Raw genomic sequence first — 21,479 nt, forward strand, 5'->3', positions numbered from 1 at the left:
CTGGCTGTAAGGACAGCTAATGAACTAGGTCCCTGTGTAAGGACAGGAGCTCTTCCTGAGACCATGCATCTAGATTGTCCACAGGACAAGTGCTTGCCTCCTGGGAGCCCCAGCCCTGGTTACCCCCATGGACGCCATGTGGGTCAGAGTCAGAGCCCAGGAGTTCAGCGTCCATGGCTCCCTATGCACATTCACACTGGAACCCAGTTCTTCTCGCCTCAGCCAGGACAGGGGGCCTCTGCCCCTGGCCCCGTCAACACTCCCCAGAGGGTTGCAGGCTGGGTGGACCCTCTCTCCCTTGCTGCCCCCTCCAGGCCCTAGTCCAGCACCCCTTTCCCCTGTCAATAGTCTCCTTAGGGGTTCCTCCGCTGGGCTCCCATATGTCTCCCAAGGCCCCACCTGAGTCGCTTGTTCTAGTGATTCATCAAATCCTGCTCACCACTGAAATTTCTACCCATTTAACCAATTACAACATGAATCCATTGCAGAAAAAAATCTTAGCACTATAGAAGGGTGAAAAAAGAAAAGTAAACTTCTCCCCCTCCCCAGCCCTGTCCCCTTCCCCCTTTAAGCACCTCCATGTGTGTTCCTCCGGTTTTCCAGCTGTGACCCTCTGACTGAAAAGAGCATACACTGACCCCCCACGGTGAAATCTGAGGAATTCAGCCCCATTCCTTCCTGTCACCTCCCTCCGCCACCTCCACTACAGTTTTTTGCCTGATACAGAATTCTTTGCAGTCCTGCCAGTACTTACCTTTCTAACCTTCAGTGAGAAACGTGAGACAGTGTTTGTCAGCTGCCCCCAAGTAAGTGGAGGCACCAGCCTCCCTCCTCCTCTTCTTCCCTGGCCCCGCCCACATTTCCCACCGACCGCGTTTATAATGTCGCCCTTCTCTCCTCTCACCCGTGGCTGGGTCACCTGTGCTTTATCTGTGGGAGCAGTTTCCGCGGCAGGAAGGAGGGACACACGGGCCTGCAGATCCAGAAGGACCCTAAAAGTTTCCTGGCTCGGGGTTCTCTTGTTTTCAGCAGCCAAGTTTTGCCTTCAGACAAAACCTTAGGTAGAAGCCCAGGACATAGGAGAGAGGAAAGCAGAGTTGTCGTGAGGGAGGCGGGGAGCCCACTAGTGCTGTCGTGTCGCAGTCCCCAGGACCCTGTCTGCATCCAAGGTGGTGTGAATGGCTTCCCCAGGCCCAGAGCGCCTGCACGAGGAGCCCAGCCAGGGCCTCTCCCCTCCCTGGTGAGGGGACCAGGGCTCGGGCGTGGTGGGGAAAGGGCCCAGGTCGGGTGTCACAGGGACTGCTGAGCACCACCCTGCAGCCCCTGGCTTCTCTCTCTAGACAAGGGGGCCCCACTGCTCCATCTGCCTCCTCCCAGGAACCCTGGGCACATCCACCCAAAGGCTTCAAAAGATGATTCTGTCGTATTTAGGTTGGTTTGGGCTCAGTCTTTCAGCACTGTTTGACACAGCTGCCCACCCTTCCTCATTGAAGTGCCTTTTCATGGCCTCCTGGGCCCCCTCGCCTCCTGGGCCTCAGCTTCCCTTCTTGGCCACCCCCTCTCAGACCCCCGTGGTGCCTCCTGCCCATGCCCAGAGCTCAGCCCTTAAACCTCTTCCCTGTTGATGCCTAGCCCCTTGGCGATTCCAGGCTCAAATTTAAATTTAAATTCCTTGTATAACTCATACAGCTCTCAAATCTGTATCACCAGCTCAGCCCTCCCGCCCGCACTTTTGTGCCTGCTCACTGTCCCTTTGGACGTCTAAACACAACTCAAAGTGATATATCCCAAGTGCACTCCTGATTCCCACCCTCCCCCAGAACCAGCTCTGCCTCCACTCTTCCTGCCCCTTAACCACACTCCATTCCACCACTCCATTCACTCATCTCTCTCGCATCCCACATCCAAGCCATCAACAAACCCCCATCAGCTCTGTTTTCAAATGAATCCAGAATTTGACCCCTTCTCAGGACCTCCACAGCTACCAGCCTGGTCCAAACTACCACCATCTGTCCCCAGGACGATTGCAACAACCTCCCAGCAGGTCTCCCTGCTCTGCCCTCCTGGTCTGCTTTCCTTAAAGAAGCAGCTCTCGTCTAGTCAGGAACCTTCCAGGGTTTCCTGTCCCACTCAGTCCTACAGTGACCGCCAGGCCCCGGTGCAATAGCCCCTGCTCCAGGTCCCTGACCTCATGGGTCACTCCTGCCTCCACTTGAATGCCCCTTGCCCAGAAGCCTTCCCTGGCCCCTCCCCTTTCTTATCAGCAGAGTCCTCCACCCTTACCAGTTGCTGGATTTTTCCTCCCGGCACTCACTACCTCCTGACATACTCTGTATTTTACTTACATGCTGTTTGTCATTTTCCCTACACAAATGCTGGAGCCAAGGTCCTAGGAAGGGAGGGGCTGCATCATCCTATTCATTGCTTCTTCCCCCCACCCCCCAGCCTGGGACAGGGGGCAAGGAGTCCATACAGGAGGACCCCAGCCTCGATCTCCAGCTAGAGAGAACAGTTTGAGATGGGCATGGCTTCCAAGCCGGGGTGAAGGGGATGCTCGCTGAGCGCCTGGGAGGGGCTCCCTGGAACTCCCAGGTCTGCTCTGCAGCCTCAGCCCACCCCCAGTGTGCCCTCCCATGGATGGACACACCGGCTCAGTGGGGAAGGCTGGAGTCAAGCTGGCCTGGGCTCAGCTCACAGCTCTCCACTTCCTAGCAGTATGCCTTCAAGCTTAACCTCCCTGAGCCCTGGAAACCTCCATCCTCTTCTATTTCCTTAGGAAAATCTCACAAGTTGTTGAGACAGGCCTGGATCATGCCAGGTTGTTAGTTTAGCAGTGGATACTCTAGTTGGTGAAGGCATTCTCCCTTCCCCACCCTGTGGATTTCCACAAGCCAGCCAGAGGGAAACACAGACAGCTGGGGCACTGGTCCCCAACTGGTCCTAGAGACCCACCCCATCCACATGCAGGCTCAGATGCTCAGATGCTTGCAGCTCCCATGCAAGCGGCATGCAGTTCACCCCAGCACAAGGACTGGTGGGGGGACTGGCAGACAGGTGCATCACTGAACCACTCTTTGGACCTGGCCGAGTTCCCTCCTTCCTGGTTTCCTTGGGTCCACATAAACCATCCAGATCCCCAAAGTCCTTGCAGGCACTATCCTCTGGGACCTGGCCTGAGGCCCGGGCTGTCTCCAGAGCAAGTGGCTTCATGGGAAGAGAGCCCACGCTTCCAAAGACCTGGTCCCACCTGTGAGACGCCAAGCTTCCTCTCCAAGGGCAGCAAATGGGATATGTACGCAGACCCCTTACTAAACTGTAGGGAAAGTGGAAAAGGCAGGCAGGGAAACAGAGGGCCTCGTGAAAGCAAGATAGAGTACCAGGAAAGGGCTTGGACCCTGGAGCCACACTGCCTGGGTTCAAACCCCACTCATAGCTGTGTGATCTTGATTGAGGCTCAGTTTTCCAACCTATAAAATAGACATTTAACTCATTGGGAACAAGGGTGAAACACAATCATGCATGCAAAGAACAGAGTCTAAATGTTGGCCATTATTATTTTTAAATGAAGAAATGTCAAAACAGGATTATGAACACTGTAGTCTTATTTGAAAGTTTGATCTTGACTGTTTGTGTCTGGAACTGCACGTGCAGCCCCTTTTGGTTGAATTAGCGGGGGTCTGTGAACGCAGGGCCAGACCCCTAAGATCCTCCTCCTTGGTCGCTGGCCCTGGATGGGGTGGTGTCGTCATCTGCACAGGCGGCCTGGGAGGGCCCCCAGCAGGCCCCCAGCAGTGCTCCCAAGTTCCTGGTCCATGGTCCCCTGTGTGTTGCCGTCCCCAGCTACCTGGACAGCCTGGATCGGATTGGGGCCACGGACTACCAGCCCACTGAGCAGGACATCCTCCGAACCAGGGTCAAAACTACCGGCATCGTAGAAACCCACTTCACGTTCAAGAACCTCCACTTCAGGTGAGGCCCAGCAGGCCCGGGCCAGGGCACTCGTGGGTCAGGCCAGGCAGTTAGTACGTGAAGGCCCCTGTCTGTACATCTGTTTTCCGCCAAGTTCAGAGGCTGAGGTGCCCAGGGGAAGCCTCCTGGAAGAGGGGTCCCGGCCTAGAGCTGTGAGGATCAGGATGGAGGAAGAGAGCCCTGTCCCCAAGGTGACTTATGTGGAAGAGGGGAGTCACCCAGGTGGCCCCTCAAAGGCCACCTTGTGCGAAGGTGGATAAGCCCAAGTGATGTCTGTGAGTCCAGGGGCTCAGGCAATCCCAGAGCTGGAAGGGGCTTGGGTATGAGCTGGCCCACCCTCTCCCAGCCCGTATGGGGAAGCTGAAGCCTGCAAGAAGTAAAGGCTTTCCCCAGACATGGGACATACCTAGAACCCAGGAGGAATGAAGGAGGGAAGGAAGGGCACAGGGACCTTGGGCCTGTTTCAGGCCCTGTTCCTGACCCACCTAGGAGGACTGAGTCCAGGACTTCACTCCCCACTCCCCAGCCCCCTGCCTGCTCCTGCACAGACTGAGTGAGCCAAGGCTCTGTATCCAGGTTCCTAGGCCCAGCAGGAAGCCTCTCTGCTGGGCTGTAGGGGCCCAGGAAACCCCCAGTCTCCCCTGAACCTGGGTTGTGCAACTGTGGATAGAGTGGGCCTGGCCCAACTGAGGGATGGGCCTCTGGCAGCCCCACCGGGTGCCTCCGTGGCCTTCCCAGGGAGCATAAGATGGGACCTTTCTCAGCCCTGCCCGGCAAACAGAGTCTAGATGAGAACGAGCTTTCTGGAGGGGTTGTAGAGACCATTGGCCACCGCACTTGTATTTCAGGTAGGGCAGCAGGGGCCCCAGGGAGGGCCGATAGGAGCACACAGCCCACTCTGCTCTGAGCTTGCAGTTGCTCTCCACCATCTGGAGGGACAGGGTCCCTGTGCACAGTCAGGGCCCAGGCTGAAGCCCGGCCCGAGAAGGAGCTCTTGGCCCACCCAGCTTGTCAGAGCCACTCCAGTAGCGGGGTGCCAACAGGCTTCCCGGATCAAGGGAGGCCACCGTGCTCTTCGCCCAGGGGACTAGGGTTTGACACTGATCTTTTACCCTCAGGACATAAATTCCTCTGTCACATTCCTCAGGCCCCTTGGAAGGTGTCTGAGAGGGGCAAGGGGCTGGCAGCCAGTGGGTAGGGAGGGTGGCACCGAGCAGAGGTGAGAATATGGGCTGTGTCTGCAGCAGGCATCGTCAGGGCTGGTTCTCCCACTACTCTGCAGCCTCCCTTCACCACCTTGGCCATGTCCTTGACCCCTCTGCCTCTCTCTTCTGAGTCGCCTAGAGGTGGCATGTTCTGCCTGCCTCCCTCTCCAGGCTGGTCTGAAGTTTGCCCAGATCACTGATATGAGCAGATTCACTGAGAGGAGTCAGGAGCAGGCTTGAGGAGGCATTTCCTGGGGGGCGGCTTGGGGAGCACCCCCTCAGTAACATTCTTCAGATGGGCCGGCAGGCCGGACTCCCAGCACGGCGTGGCGGACCGAGGCCCGAGGCTGGGGAGCGCCGGAGATGCAGCGAAGGCCACCCGGGAGAGCCTGGTCAGCCGGCGGGCCCTCTGTGGCACCTGGAGCAAGGGCTCCCACTCACGCACAGCCCCTCCCCGCGCCTCAGAGCACACCAAAGCCCCCCCCAGGTCCCCTGCCGGCCTGGCCCCGCCGCCCTCTGCTCCTAGCTCCCCTGTCTCCCCACAGGCTGTTCGATGTCGGGGGCCAACGGTCTGAACGCAAGAAGTGGATTCACTGCTTTGAGGACGTCACGGCCATCATCTTCTGCGTCGCGCTCAGCGGCTACGACCAGGTGCTGCATGAAGACGAAACCACGGTGAGTGGCCCCAGGCCCACGGGGCAGGGGCAGCGTGAGGGGCAGGGCGCCCCGCTGGGGACTTGACTCTGATGCCTGCAGTCTCTTGCCTCGACAGCTGTAGGTCATCGGGCAAACACCCTGTGAGGCCGGAGCCAAAGGGCAGCCACAAGGCCACTCAGGCCCAGCCTGCGTGCAAACCAGTAAGCGGCTCTTCAATAAACCTTGCAGGCCAGAGCAAGATTAAACAAATCCTAAAATAAGTCAGTGTTCAGTCAGGCAAACACATCCATAAAGCAGAAAGCGTAGTCCTTAGCCTTGGAAGTGCTCCCCAGGGCCTGGGAGCTGCTAGGAGAGCATGTGGGACTGGCAGGTCAGGAGAAATGGGGGGTAGGAGGTTGGGCATGGGGGGATGAGGCAGGCCGGTGCATGAATGTTATGACTGTAGGCTCCTTCTTTGGAGGATTCCAGACCAGCTTCCCACCTTCTGTCTCTGCGCCGGTTCAAGCTGGGGCCTCTGAGCACTGCTGGCCCGGGCCCCAGAGAGGAGGCACTCGCCTGGGGAGAGGCGCTGCCTTCCCCTGGGCCTAGTCCTGGCTCCGCCACTCAATGGTTTGCTGTCGAATTTGGGCGGGACCCTGTCTGCCTCGGTGGTTGTCATCTGTCATATGGGGATAACATCAGTGCCTCACTTGTAGGGCTCTTGGCTGATGGGTTGAGCGTACCCCTGCAAAGTCTGTGGAATGGTTTCTGGGACTGCAAACATGTTGTTGATGGTGGAGTTGGCACTGGCTATTGCCCTGAGCTGGCGGATCCACTGGGCAGTCTGCTCCCTGGCAGTAGCCCCAGGTCCGGGGGTTTGTCTGCAAAGTCTGCAGAGGGAGCTGGGCCTCAGAGAGTCTTGTGCCCACAAAGCCACTGCAGTCAAACCTGTGACACCTCCTGGGAGTGGGGGCTCATAAGCTGTGGATCCCACCTTTGGCATTTCTTACTCTGTCTGTTGGAAGCACACCCAGACCTTTCACCCTCAAGCCTCTGAGGCCACACTAAGGGTTCCAGGTGGGGCAGGGCTTGTCATCATGGTGGGCCTTAAGCAGTAGGCCTGTCTGCTCTCTGAACCTCAGTTTCCTCATTAGTCCCAGCCCCGCTCATCCCACAGGACTGTTGTGAAGATCTGAGGAGCTCTGGGATGTCGGGAAGGTGTGAAAGTGCCAGAGAAGCGTGCGGGTGAGCACAGCCTGGGGGACTGCAACAGAACATTGGGCTTTTGACACATGGGGCCGAAGCTGCTGGCTGGTCAGGGATCCCGATGCACAGCCCAGGCTGGCCGGGCCGCCCTGCTCATCCATGGCACGCCCAGCTGCACCCCCAGTTGGACTTGGCCAAGCCCTTCCAGCCAGCCTGGCTCTGGGCCTCAGCAGGTAGTAGTGTGCAGGTAACTGAGGATGGGGTGGTGCTAGGACCTACATGCGCCGTGCTTGGACCCGTGTTCACTGACCGCCCCAAAGCACAGGAGGACATGCTCCTACCTACCTCACCATGGTGCCGTCCACAGTGGTTGTCCCAACACATCTTTCACTGCTCGTTTTGGGTGAATTTGTGCCTTTAGAGATACTGTTCATAGTTTACTTGGCCACCCACGTGGTCTGTGCTCTGCTTGGCTCATCTTTTCTCCCCACAATGCTTAGGTGGGAAGCATGGCTGGTGCAGTAACTGTGACACTGCATCCATCTGAGGATTGGATGGAAGTGAGGCAGCCGGAAGCCACAGGCTAGAAGGGCCTTTCTCACTGGAATGAGGCCTGTATCCTGGAACCTGCCCTGGCCAGGGCTGCAGACAGCTTAAACCACAATCCCAGCCCCTCAGCCATGGGGCAGGGGCCCTCACTTGCCCTGGGAACACAGGTGTCTTTCCAGGCTAGTGTCTACATAGAAGCAGAGGGACATCCAAGTGGGCCTGGTAGCCAGGGAGCCCCAAGCTCCATGCCCGTGCGTCTCCTGTACATGTGGGGGCTGAGCACAGTGCCCTGGCCTCACCCAGGCAGCCTCCTAGCCCACAGTCCCTCTGCAGGCTGGCCGGCCACTCGGTGAGCCGCCCTTTGTGAGCTCCTCACTGCCCCCCTAAGTGCTGAGCAGGTGCCATGTCCCGGAGCTCTTTCCCACCAACCTCTTCTATCTTTCTCTTCTCCTTTCTTTGCTGTGTCTTTCTCATCCCTTTCTCTCTCCTCCCATCTTCCTCTCTTCCCCTAAGTGTTCTTCTCAAGGGCTGATAGCAGAGGACCTTAAGCAAAGACATATGGACCCAAAGTCAGGAACAGGCTTTTCCTGGGAGAGCCTTTTCCTGGGGTCTTTGCTCCCTAAATCTGGCCACCTTCGCAGCCCAGGAAAGAGCAGTAGCATGGGAGCTGCTATAACAACCTGACAACAGCCCAGGAGGCATAGCCGTGCGGGGATGTGCGGCGGTAGCGGGCAGGCTGTCAGTCAGACGGGCCTGGCCCAGGGACCTGTGCGGCGCCTGCCACAAGTGTGATAGTGAGCCCTCCCTATACCTTCCCCAAGCCTCTGCTCCCACTTCTGCAAAATGGGGATGGTGGTGTATGATCCCCTGGGCAGCTGTATGGACCCGTGGGGTGAGGGCCATAAGGTGCTCGCACTCAGGAAGCACCACTCGACCCGTGGCAGCTGTTGCTCCTTCTCCGTTCAGATGCCATAGCCAGGGGCCAGGGAGGCAGGAGGCAGGCACCGGTGTTCCCGTCCTTGGTCTTCAGCCTCCCTCTCTGATCAGCTCTGTACTTTCCTCCAATGGCCTGGGAGAGGCTTGCAGCTGCCTAAGACAAAGGTGTGTGCAAACAGCTCCTGGAGCTGGGCTGGAGGGCCCTGCTGGGCCTAGTGGCCAGCCTGCCCACTGCCTGGGACCCCAAGGGCCTCATCCTGTCCTGTGCCTGCTCTCAGCTCCGCCCAGCCAGGCCCCTTGCTCATGGCTCCCAGCGGCCCTGGGCCTCAGCCTGCCACAACTTCTCCACTACCACCGCCGTCACCATCGCCTGCAGGGCCTTACCTGGCCAATCCAAGGCCAAACCATGAGCAGACTCTGAGAGACCCTCCAAGCCCAGCAGGTATGACCACCTCCCTACAATCAAAACCATCGGCTTCGAGTTGAAAGCAGCAGGTTCCCAGGGCGCCGCTGGGTGACTTTGCTGTGAATGCCTGCCCCAGCCACTCTACCTCCCGCTCCTCACTATCCCCTTGGCTGAGGGCTGTCCTTGCACCTCCAGCCACGCAGGCCATGGCCCCTGGTGGCCTTGGGCTCTGGGAGCCTGCACAGTGGCCACAGGGTGGACGGGCCATGATCTCCTGGCTCCAAAGCCGGTTGAACCAGTTTTTCACTTTTTTCCTCTCTCTTTCTCTCATTTCCTGCTGGATTTTTATCTTCCTCTCTGTTTTAATCTATTTTGCTGGGTTTCGTCCCAGGGTTCTTCCGGCCCCTTTACTGAGAAACTAGCTCTCCCCAGGCCTCCCTCCTCCCAGCCATGGCCCAGCCAACCATCCCATCACCCGACCACCCCAAGGCCACAGCAAGATCACCCCTGAGACGCCATCCCCTGGTGTCTGCTTCCAACTCTGGATTAATTCGAGGATTTCCTAGTCCTCAGTTAATGTTCCCCGATGAATGCGTGCACCCACTCTCCAACCCTGCTGGCAAGACCGAATGAGAACTCGATAGAGAGATCTGCATGAGCCGCGGTCGTGTCAACGTGTGCAATGGTGGTTGCAGCCCCTGCTCCCTACGTGCATGGTGCATGTCCTCCACAAGCTGGAGCCCCCAGGGGCCCCACTGCCCCATTCCAGGTCCACTCTCTTTGGAAGAGACAGCATCCCTGCCCTGGCCACCCTGCTCCACCCCACCCTGCCTGTGTGTGGAATGAAGCAGGGACCACGTTCTGTTTGTCCATGTGGGTCTTCCCATCTCCGTCCCTCGGTGGTGCGTTCAGGTGCATTAGCAGACCTTCCCTTTGCTTGTTCTGCTGTGTCATTGGCCACGATGGGTTAGGGCCCTGGGCACGGCCAACCCTTACTTGCCTCTCCACTCTGTTGCAGAACCGCATGCATGAATCCCTGAAGCTTTTCGACAGCATCTGTAACAACAAATGGTTCACAGACACGTCCATCATCCTCTTTCTTAACAAGAAGGACATATTTGAAGAGAAGATCAAGAAGTCCCCACTGACCATCTGCTTTCCTGAATACACAGGTAGGGCCCTTCCACTCCCATCTCCAAGGCAGCCAAGGTCCTGCACAGCCTTTTCTGGCCACACTCATTTCTTGAGGGGGGAGGTACCTGTGCCAAAGCTCAGTTCCCCCTCTAGTGCACTCTGCTGATGGACCAGATTCTACCACAAAACCAAAGACACCCCCCAATCTGCCCCCAGGTAGTGGAAGTGGAAGGGGCTGGAAGCAGCCAGGGGGACACAGCAAGGGCTGTGTCAGGAAAGCAGAGTCTGAATCCAGCTGTGCCGCTTCGTTAGCCATATGACCTCACACTCCCCAGCTTAGTGCTGTGGCTCCCAAAACCTCCCCCCTCCTTCCTGCCCCTCCCTCAGCCAGCCATCAGCAGCCTGTGCTTGGGCCCAGATTCCTGGAAGCCAGGGATCCAGAGGTGGATTGGATCCCCTCCCTGGTCTCACCTGGGAAACAGATCAATATGGCACAGCCTGAGGAAGGCAGCACTTAGGCAAGCCAGGCAGGGCTTAATGCAGGGAGGGCCAAGGAGGAGGAGGAAGGAGGCCGAGGCAGCACACAGGCCACTTAGCACAGTCTCTACCCACCTGGCTGACCAGCAGTGGCCATGGAGCTGATGGCATCCCCTGCTCTAGGGACTCACAGGCCAGAGGGGACCTCACCTGCAGGGGCGCAGTAGCCAGGGGCTCCCCTGACCAGTGTTTTCCCAACTTCTTTGAGCATAACCCACGATAAGAAATAGGGTCTTCATATTAGCCATCTTATTAGTCCATCATAAGTCAGCAGACCCAAATCCAAGGGAAACACATTTCCTGAAACTACTTACCCTTCGCATAGGTGATGAATTGAGAACTTTTGTATATTTTTTGTTTCTCTCATTATTTTTAAACTGGGTCTGAACCTCTGTCCTGATCCCTCAGCCCACTAAGGACTTCACTGAGCCCCCATGTGCTCCCCGGCCGCCGGGTTTTCCTTCCTGCGGTGCGGCAGGGCCCTCGGTGTCCGTCCCCGCGGCCCGGCCTCACTGCGCCGCCTGCTCTCTCCCGCAGGCCCCGCGGCCTTCACAGAAGCCGTGGCCCACATCCAGGCCCAGTACGAGAGCAAGAACAAGTCAGCCCACAAGGAGATCTACACCCACGTCACCTGCGCCACCGACACCAACAACATCCAGTTCGTCTTTGACGCCGTGACGGACGTCATCATCGCCAAAAACCTGCGGGGCTGTGGACTCTACTGAGCCGCGGCCCCTCGCCAAGCCCGCCGCCCCCGCCCCGCCCCGGCCGCCTCTGCCGCTCCGACGGCGCTTTGCATTTGAGGAAGACGAGTCCAGGGGCTGGCGCCGAGGAGGGGTGGGGCGCATCCTCCCCTCCCCTCCCCTCCCCTCCCCTCCGGGAGTACCAGCGCCCAGCCCTCAGTGCCGCGGTAACGGGGGAAGGAGTGGGAGTGGGAGGTCCGCGCCACCGGGGCAGGGTCTTGGCGCCACGAGTGCTGCTGCACTCACCCGCCTCCGCTCCATCCGTTATTCGATGTCTCAAAGTATTTTATCCACAAGTGGGGATGGTGGGGGCGGCCGCCGTTTGCCCCAGAACTGGGGCACCCTCCGCTCCGTGACCTATACTGACCTCCTGGGGTCTCCTCCTGTCATCTGGGCAGGGTGCTGGGGTGGCGAGGGCAGTGGGAGCCACCACACGGCTTTTCTTGGGCTCTCTCTGGCCGTGGGCAGCTCCGTCACTAAAAGCCAGGGTGGGGCCTGCACACCTGCGGGGGCCTTGAGTAGTGCCTCCCTCTTCTCTCCCCACCTGGACCTCAGCCCTCTGGCGGAAGCCTTTCCTCCCTTGCCGGCCCTTGGGGCTCCCCATCACCCGCATCCTTTATCCTAGCATGCCTGGCGATGCTTCTGAGACTGACTTACTGCAAAGGCATGTTGGGGGAGGGGTTGAGCCGCGCCTGGACAGAGATTAAGGAAGAGGTGGGAGTGGGGGGTTGGGTGGGCCACTAAGGAAGTAGCCCTTGTGTTGTCTGGGGTGGGGGCCTCATGCCCAGTTCTTGCAGGCCCAGAGTTGGCCCCCTACCATCTCCCATCACTAGGGTGTCAGGCAATGTAAGTAGATGAGCTTTTCCTTTTCTGATTGGCAGTGAATCCAGCTCATAGCAGCAAGGGCAGGGAGCGATCTTTGGGGTTGCATTCTAAAGTTGGAAAGGTCCAGGTAGGGTGCGGGCCATGCCCCAGCTTCACTATCTTGGTGAAGGAACTGAGGAGTTTGTCGGCAGCCCCTGGTGTCCTCCCAGCACCCAGGAGCAGAGGAAGGCAGATGGATAAGATCGCCACCCTAGAATGGGAGCTGCAAGGGGCCCAGCCTGGCTCAAGTGCCTTCCCTACTTGGTCAGAGAGTTCCAAGACTCACTGGAGATGACCCCAGGCCCCCAACTGACTGTGCAGTCAACATGCCTCTCACTCCTGGGCACCTCCGATAGTACAGGCAGGCCCTGTGTGCTTGTACTGCAGGCTCTGCCTAGGGATCCAGAGGGGCCCAGAGAGGGAAGGGCTGTCTCTGCCTCCTCCTCAAGTCCTCTGCTCGCTCAGCCTCCTAGCTGGGCACTGCTTACTGCTCAGGCCCAGGACCAGGCAGGACCCTGGGCTCCTACCTACAGCCCTTCTACTGTTTGGACCCAGGAGAAGCCCAGGCCAGCAGCTCTGGGCTTCCTGGGTCCAGCAAACACAAGCGTTGAGTGGTGCTAGGGAACCAAGGGACCTTCCTAAGTGCCAAAATATCTGCAGGGTGGGTGTCTCTGGGAGTGAGTCCCCATCCTTGTCTGGCTGTCTTGCTGCTAGCCCCAGTCCTTGTGGAAAATCACAGGCTAGCGGGGGCTACCCATCTACCCAAGACCCCTCCAGTTCTATTGGTCTCTGACATGTGCCAGACATGGTACCAGGGACTGGGATGAGGCAGAGGACAAGTCAAGAAAGCCGGTAGTCTGTGCCCTGCCATAGGCAGCCAGGGCCATTAGGCCATTTTCACCAACATGGAAGGCATAAGCAGCTATTTTCCCTGCATCACCATCCTGGGTATGGCCAGATGCACACCTAACTCTGCCCTGAGGCTCAACTCAAAAGCAGCTGGCGAGAGGGGACATGCTGGCCAAGCCCCAGCCCCACCTCTAAGTCACAGTGTCCTGTCACTGTCCCAGAACTCTCTATCTGCCCTATCTCAAACCCATTGACACAGGGGGCAGGAACTCGGGCCCTGTCCTTCCTGGTCTGTAAAATTAATGGGCTGGAGGAACAGGGAACTCAGGACCTGCCTGCCCTTCCACCCCAGGCTGCCCTTTTCTATTCTCAGATGCTATAACCTGTTCCGTTTTCCCAAACACACCCAGTTCCTGCTTCTTCAGCCCTCACCCTTGGCCTGCTGAGGGGGGTGCTTGACTGTTGAGGCTAAGCCAGGGACTTCTAGGGAGCCCAGGAAGCCATAGGAATTGTCCCCCCACCCCTAACCATGTAACTTCTGGCTGCTCCACCATGGGGAGGGTGATTGAGCGTAACAGGTCAGTTCTGGCTCCGTCGGGGGTGTGGGTGGGGAGGAGAGATTGTGAGCAACCAGACGTGGATCTCTTACCCGCATCAGCCTATGTGTACCCGCTGAGGAACCAGGCTTCAACTCTCTGCAGGGCTCTAATTTAGCAGGCTGAAGGGAGCTTATTTCCAGGAGGAGGGCCTTTGCCAAACCTCTGAAAATTGTGCCACCCACATTGCTTGTGGACAAGTTACATGTCCCAATACCTACTGCCATTGCAAAAGCCAGGAGTTGACCTTCCCACTGAGATCCCTAGAAGAGCCCAAGACTCTATGGCCTAAGTGGGGGAAGGACACTGAGTGCCTGAGGTCCAAAGAGAATCTTTCCAGGGGACCTGTCCCAGCGCTGAGCAGAGAGCACAGCACTGGGCCCTACACCCCCAGCTTGCACATTCTGGGCTCCATGGCCACCTTCCATGGAGCCCTAGGTACCTGGAGACCCATCCCTTTCTCTCCCTCTGATCCCAGCAGAGCCTGAAGGCCTGTGCCACATGCTCCCAGCCAGACCCAAGAGGCAGCTTGGCCTCTACAACCCATGGGTGAGTGCACTGGGCATCGGTGGTTCCCCACCTCCTGCACAGAGCCCCTGTAACCAGGCTGTGTACAGACCCCAAGCAGAAAGGCCCAGGAGTCATCTTACCTCACCCCTCTCCTCTGCACAGGGGAGAAGTACACTGCTCTGAGTGACATTTCTACAGTTTATAGCCACAGTGATCCATTATGGAAGTTCTTCCTTCCAGAATCTCTAGCCTGCATCCTTTCTGACCCTCCCCTTCTCTTCTTGGTCTGATTTAGTAGGTTCTTCAACCCTGTTGGTTAGCATACCTCTCACAATCCCAGATGATTATTAACCAAGTCCTCGGTCTCTTTCCACCACCCTTTTTTGAGAAGTCTGGGCACAAATCCTCTTCAGGCTACCTCTGCTCTTCTCTGAACCTCTGGAAGACTTCAGGTGCAACCTGGTAGTTCTCAGGAACCGAGGTCTGAAGTTTCAGCTCTGTTATCACTGGAGGCTCAATCTGATGGCCTTTAACAGTTCCCTATGCCAGGCCATAGGCCTGCAGGGTGAAAGGCCCAAGCATCCCAGAAAGTGGGCCATAACCAGTCCAGGACCAGGGCTGGGGCAAGAACAGCTGCAGTGGGGCATCAGGGAGGCCCTGCCTCTGTGAGGAGAGCCCTGAACCCACCCAGTCCAGAAAGCATAGATGAGGCTTTCCCTCTGAGGCCAGCAGATGAACGTCCCTATCAAGGGGCAGGCATGTGAGGACAGGAGTAGGAAGAATGGCCCCAGTGCAAAGTCCTGGGCTCTCTCAGGCAGAGAACAGACCCTTCTGAAAGGGAAGATTTGCCCCTAGACTCAAGACGCCAAGACTACCAGCTTTACCCACACCCCCTCTCAGCAGAACCAGCATCTCCAGGGCACGCACCGTCTATTCTGCTGTCCCACCCCCTGCTCATTTCTTCTCTGCCCCCCACATCCCCTCTCATCCCCACCCCCCACCCCCAGCTGGAAGCAGTGACAGCTCTAGCCAGGCCAGCAGCTGCTCGTCACCTCTTCTCTACTCTTTGCTGATTCTGGTTGTGACCCAGTCCCCAGCTCAGCCATCCACCACGTGGGTCCCTGCTCCTCAAACCCCCCACCTTTCCTCTCCTTTGCAGCCTCTCTACTTCCCCCACTCCATCCCAGCAGATATAGGCTTGGGCGCCCCCTCCCTCCTTAGCAATGCCTTCTCTCTTAGGTACAGTGGTCCCACCTTCCAACCCCACCAACGCCACCCACCCCATATTAACTGTAATTTTGTTAAGAGTGACTTGTCAGTTTAATAAATCTCTAGTGATTGTAATAATTTATTGGCTGCCGTAATGTATCTATTAGTCACCAACCATTAATAAAAGTGCCAGCTTTTTTCTAGTGTGAGTGTGGTGTGTTGTGTGAGTGCCCAGGGAACTTCTCCTAGGTACTCTCATGCCGCGTCATGCCAGGGCTGTGGGCGGCCTGGTAGGGTGGTTACTGTACCGCGGGGCAGACGAGCCTGGGTGACTGGCCACCCTCCCACCTGGTGATTGTTGTGCAGACCTGGAGGGGAGGGCAGAGGCTGATTCATCCTGTGCCCACTGCCCTACCTGACAGCTTCGTGCCAGCCACATTGCTGTCCAAGGGATTGGTGGCCTAGCAGGTAGCCAGACTTGCTTAGTTTTCCTGCTGCTCTTGGGCTCTGCTGGAGCCAGGGATAGACAGAGGCCAGCCCAGAAATGTTCCCAGTGGCTCCGCGAGAAGGTGATGGTGGGCAGAGGGCTGGCTGTTGACTGTGAGCCCTGGCTTCTTATTTTCTCCAATGGCAGCATCTGTTTTAAATGTACTCTGGCGTCTGTGCTCTTGGCTGCTTGGTGATGGGGCCCCATTGGTGTGCAGAGGGGTGGCCGGTGGGCCATTGGGGCATGTATAGGGGCCAGTGCCGGTTTATCCCCCTCTCCACAACTACTGCCCTCCCTGTATCTCCAAGATCAACCCTTCTTTAGAAGCTCACTCTAAGGCCCTTTCCTCCCTCAGTTCCATTCCTGATTCCTCAGACCTTTTCAGTGTGTCTGTGTTGCCTCTCTCCAACCGGCCTGTGGGCTCCTGGAGAGCAGGGCCTGGGCCAGTCATTCCTACATCCCAAGAGCAGCCCGGTAGAGGGTCTTGCACACAAATGCCAGTTCAAGAATGGCTGGAGGAGTGAGTGACTGAGTGAGTGAATGCTCTGTAGTCCTGAGACTACTGAGGGGCTGGATACCAAGAGAACTGGCCTGGGCTTCCCCAGACCTAAGCTTGGTTAGACCTTCAGCCCACCCCCCACGCCAAACACACACAGACCCCAAGCTCAGCTCAGGGTGGCCACAACATGAGTTCTTTCTCTTCCTGAAGGTGCCCTGGTTTTATGCCCACATTGCATCCCCCAAAGGCAGGCTTGGAATAGTTGTGAGATGGAGTCAGGAGCTTACCTGTGACTGTGGTTTTTCAGCTCTTTGTTGAGCAGCTATAGGATGAGATGGTTCTGTAGCATGGGGAGGGAAGGAGCTGGTTTCTGGCTTTTTCCTGTTGAATCCTTGGGGCCTCAATCATCTTCATTCTGCCCCCATGGTGGCCCAAGACTAAGTGCTCACAGCTGTAGGCCCTGAGCCTAGATTCACTTGGCCTCCTGGGAAACTTCCGCCTGCCATTTTCTGAATGGACTCCATTGAGGCAATGTGTCTTGCTCCTCACCAAGTGGGATTGTGCAATGGCAGAGAGACTTTTGGGGGGAACTGAGAATGCAATTTACTGGTTGGGGCTAGAAGGGTAATAAGATCAAATGCATTTACTGAATTTGTAACAGGGCAATGTTATTTACTGCAGATTCTAGAGGGGGTAATAAATCTGCAGCAGTTGTTGAGGGGCTGGGGGCTGGGGTAGCCGACTAGCTGGAGCTGGTCAGAGCAAGGGTTAGGGGATAATACCCTCACCAAGTCAGAGGTATAATAATGCAGACAGGGAAGCCCTTGCTGAAGGGAGGACTAAGATGGCTCAAAGCCAGCCATGCAGCTCTGCCTATTTATTCCTCTGAAGACCATACTTTAATGATGCTCGCAAGCAAGATTCATAGCATAAGCAGGCCAGGGCCCAGTGGAGAAGTCCGCAGGACTGGCTGAGCGATGTGGGCAGCCTCCTGGAGTCTGTGGCTCCAAAGAGGGCACCCAAAGTCTCCTCCACTCCTGCTGGGCCCCAGGCCATAGAGTACAGGGCTGAAGGCTCTAGATCTGGCCCAGGGTTGGGTGCAAGTCTCTGCTTTCCTCAGTCCCAGCTGTATCACCTCTCAGGATCCCCTCAGGATCTACGAGGCTAAATGATATGAGATGGATATACTGCTGGGCAAGGTGTTGGCACAGAGCAGCCTCAGTGACCAGCCATGGCCTCTTCTACTGCCCTCCCTATATGCCAAGAGGAAGAAGGCCAAATAAGCAATTTACTCAGCTCCTGCTCTTGGCTTATCCGTGTGGGAGAAATTCATCTCCCAGCAAATAATTCCCACACCAATTCTCTTCTCTTTCCAATTGTTTGTTTCAGTTTTCTTACTTCAGAGGTAGCAGTTCAGCTAGGAATCACCTCTGGGCTTAGGCTTTAGGCCTATGGTGGTCAAGTTCCTAAGGCCAGGGGAGGGTTCCCAGGGAAAACAAGTAGAGCCATCCCTTCCCCAGGGAGGTTCATTCCGTGGTGAAGGGCCACCTTCCCATGCAGACAGGGTGGATTCACAGAAAGACATGCCCTTCTGCACTCCCAGAAGGAGGCCACCCCAGTTTGGGCATCCCAAAGCAGAGGAAGTCAGTACTTGCTCAAGGTGAGCAGCTGTCCTCCTCAGATTTTGCTTCCTTTGGGGTGCTGATCACATTTACTCACTTGCTAAGCCAACTTCTATGCAGTACCTCCATCCAAATTGCTCAGAAACTCCTCGCAGAGTCAGAAGGGGCTGAGTGGAGCCTTGCCCCTCCAGAAGCAGTAGGGTTAGTCCACCAGCCACCCAGAGGCAGCCCTGGGAAGCATCACCCTGAGTAGAGGCTCCAAGGAGGCCTCGAGGAGCCTGGCATGACTTGCCCTCAGACCACAGGAGGGGCCTGGAAGTCCTTCCCTACTCCCAGAAGACAGTCACCCCAAATTGGCACTAGGAGAAAAAACCCAGCCAAAGGGGGCCAGAGCTCTCACACATACCCCCATATACACACACGCCTGCACACACACATACCGGCACACATACCTGCACACACGCAGAGCCTTCACATGGCTGAGGAATCTCTGCAGTGGGGAGAACCTATTCTCAGCCTCACCAAGGGAGGCATGGTAGGCTTCCAGTCCAGCCATTAGCCCCAAGATGAAAGATGTCCCTGGGTTCTGACAGTTGCAGTTCAGCGAGTTGCTGCAGGCTACAGGTTCCATCCATCAGCCTCGTTGGGGTCTGAGGACACAGGAGCCCTCAAGAGCTGCTGAGTAGCCCAGTTCCCCTCTCTTAAACTTAATTCTCCTCTTCTCTTTCCTTGTCTCCATGTCTCTCCCTCTCTCTGTCTGTCTTGCTTTCTCTTCCTCCCCGATTTGGGGCTGCAGAACCGCATGCACGAGTCTCTCATGCTCTTCGACTCCATCTGTAACAACAAGTTCTTCATCGATACCTCCATCATTCTCTTCCTCAACAAGAAAGATCTATTTGGCGAGAAGATCAAGAAGTCACCTTTGACCATCTGCTTCCCTGAATACACAGGTGGGTGTCATGGTGGCCCTGTGTAGCAGGAAGCCCCCCAGAAAGCCCAGGGAGGAACGAGGGCCAGGGCCTAACTGCCTATGAGCTCAGGGAACTGAACTGGCTGCTAAGCCAGCACCACTCTATGGCTGAGGTTGAGGTGTCCAGGGCCACTCAGGGCATGACCAAGCTTGGCCCTTCCCAGGACACAGCCCTGGGTGTGGTGGCAAATGCCTCCTCCTATGTATCCTATGCCATGGATGTTGTGATGAGGTGGCTCAGAAGAGACATGGCAGGGATTTATGGAGGCAGGACAGGACCACAGGATTTCCCTTACCCTCTTCCCTGAGCTCCCCTCTAAAAGAGGTCTTGACATCTTGCAGGAGAGCCTCCCCAACCTTACCCATGGCCTCCCTCACACACCCAGAGCTGTCACTCCCATGAAGACTTGTATTAGAAAAGGGTGTCCCTTCCTTCATGCCACTTGTGGGTACCAGGCCTACAAGTGGGACCTGGGCTGCAATTCAGCCCCACTTGCCTTTTCTCCTAGCAGCTCTGATGTTCTGCACATCCTGTGCCTCCATGTGCTACAAGCCCTGCCTGCACTCAGCCAAGTCATTCCACCACTCCACCAAGTCTGCCGTCCTCCCTCCCTCTACCACTTGTCTTTTCCCCAAATCAAACCACTCCAACTATCCACAAGCCTCCTCCACCCTTGCCTCACCTCTCTTCTGCCTTTTCTATAGCTCTTTTCTCCAATCTGACTCTCAGGGAAATATAGCAAAGACACCACCACCCCCTACAATGAAATTCCTTCCAAATGGGTAGATGAGGCACCAGGCTGTCCCTGGTAGCTGAAGGAGGGTGGTTGCTGATGGATGGACCAGCTCTAGGGATGAAGGGATTCCAACGGGGGCTGCTGCTCAGGATGGGAAGCAGTACTGACAGGATGCCAGAGCCCAGCCCTTGTCCCTCTGGAGACTAGGAAGCTCCCAGGTGGGTCTCATTTTCGCATGCTGAGGAACACAGATGGCCAGAACCTGACCAATATGCTCCAGAGGAAAAGATGGGGCCTTCCCAGTAAGGCACAGCTTGGCCCTGTGAGGAACCCCAGACTGAGCTATGGACATAAGCTCAGGTCCCAAGGCTCCACAGGTCCCCAGTCCCAGCTAGGGGCTCCCAAACTCCAGAACAGATCTACTCTAGACTGTTCACCCTTCTCCACTACTGGGGACAGCACACTGAATGACACTCTCTCTTGAAGGGCCAATTGGCAGTTCTGAGCCCGCGCCCTCCCCAATGTTTCATGGTGCCTGTGACTTGCCAGGCTCCTGCCCATCCCAGGATGCAACAGAGGGGAGTGGGACAGGAACCGTGCCCTGCCTGCCAGGCTCCCCTGTCCTGACAGACAGATGTCAGGAGTACAAAGTCTCTGGCAGAGTAGGTGGATTGAAAAGCAGCCCCTGAAGCCAGACATCTGCAATTTTAGACAAATTATTTAAATGCCCTGTGCCTCTTTCTTTCCTTTGGGGACCAGAATAGACAATAATAATGGTCCCCCAAGGAGTGGCTGCAGGGATGAATGGAGAGAAGTTTGCTCAGAGTCTATGCTCCCTAACCTCTGGCCATCACTGACATTAGTGTTATTTGGAGGATGGGAGCCAAGAAGGGGAAACTGGCCTGGAGGCAGTGTCTTCTGCAGGGTGGGGCATGGGCCAGATGGCCCAGGGTAGGCTGGAAGGCCCAGTCTTAGGCTCAACACGTGGCCCAGTCTCTCAGCTGCTTCCTGGAGCCAGGCTGCCCCCAGACCTTTTGGCAGCCACTGCTGACTTTCTCCCAGGCTCTGAAAGGCCTGCTGAACCAATTCAGGTCTTCAGAACATTTTGGTGACAGGGTAGAGCCCACAAGCCCCAGGTGGTCTCCTCAGGCCAGTACCATCTTCAGGGACAGGCCTGCCCCAAAGCCTCTTCTTCATCTCCTTGGATAGCCTGATTTGAGGCATGGCCTGAAGAGTGATGTCCCCAACAGAGAAAGTCACTTGAAATTTGGGAAACATCTGAGTCCTCCAGGGCCTTCAGAGAGACTCAGTTTGAGTTCAAACAACAGTATGATGGATGACAAATGGCCCCCAAGTGGAGACCTAGAGACATGCACATTAGAGTAATGGGCCCTTACGTGGTACAGCAGGATTTCTATGGAGAGGGCTCTGAGTAGATGACCCCCCAGCCGCCCTCCTGCTGATCCTGTTCACTTACTTTGCAGCAGTCCCACCCCCACCCCATCACCTTTTTCATCCACCTTAAACCATGCAAAAGTCCAGCCTCAATTTGAATTGCCTCCCATCTCATGGCCCACATTCCCAGAATAATACGGACTTTGCTAATTTCCGACCTCACTCCCTTATGCCAGCAAGAACAGAGTAATGCAGTGGCCCCTTGGGGTGCCGAGGCCTGTGGGGAACACACAAAAAAGCTTGCAGGGTGGGGGCAGGTGGGGGCTGGATGCCCAGTGTGCCCAGGGCAGGAGTAGGGTCATGTGAGAGTGCAAGTCTCAGCACGCCCTAAGGACCCACGAGCTGGGCATCCCCACCATC

General features: G+C 56.8%; 1 protein-coding gene across 7 annotated transcripts in view; it reads left to right on the plus strand.

Moving 5' to 3' along the window:
* GNAO1 (G protein subunit alpha o1) overlaps nucleotides 1–21,479 on the plus strand; it is a 182,736-nt gene that overhangs the window by 157,283 nt on the left and 3,974 nt on the right. For 6 of the 7 annotated variants that reach the window (XM_077132483.1, XM_077132489.1, XM_077132485.1 and 3 more), the window contains 3 exons: nucleotides 3,841–3,969; nucleotides 5,720–5,849; nucleotides 18,754–18,907. In XM_077132483.1, coding sequence (XP_076988598.1) covers nucleotides 3,841–3,969; nucleotides 5,720–5,849; nucleotides 18,754–18,907 — 413 coding nt within the window. Of the gene's footprint in view, nucleotides 1–3,840; nucleotides 3,970–5,719; nucleotides 5,850–9,925; nucleotides 10,080–11,115; nucleotides 11,319–18,753; nucleotides 18,908–21,479 lie in introns of those variants that run through there. The other variant, XM_077132484.1, reaches the window with a different exon arrangement.

Source organism: Tamandua tetradactyla, chromosome 16, assembly GCF_023851605.1.
Source record: "Tamandua tetradactyla isolate mTamTet1 chromosome 16, mTamTet1.pri, whole genome shotgun sequence".
Lineage (NCBI taxonomy): Eukaryota > Metazoa > Chordata > Mammalia > Pilosa > Myrmecophagidae > Tamandua > Tamandua tetradactyla.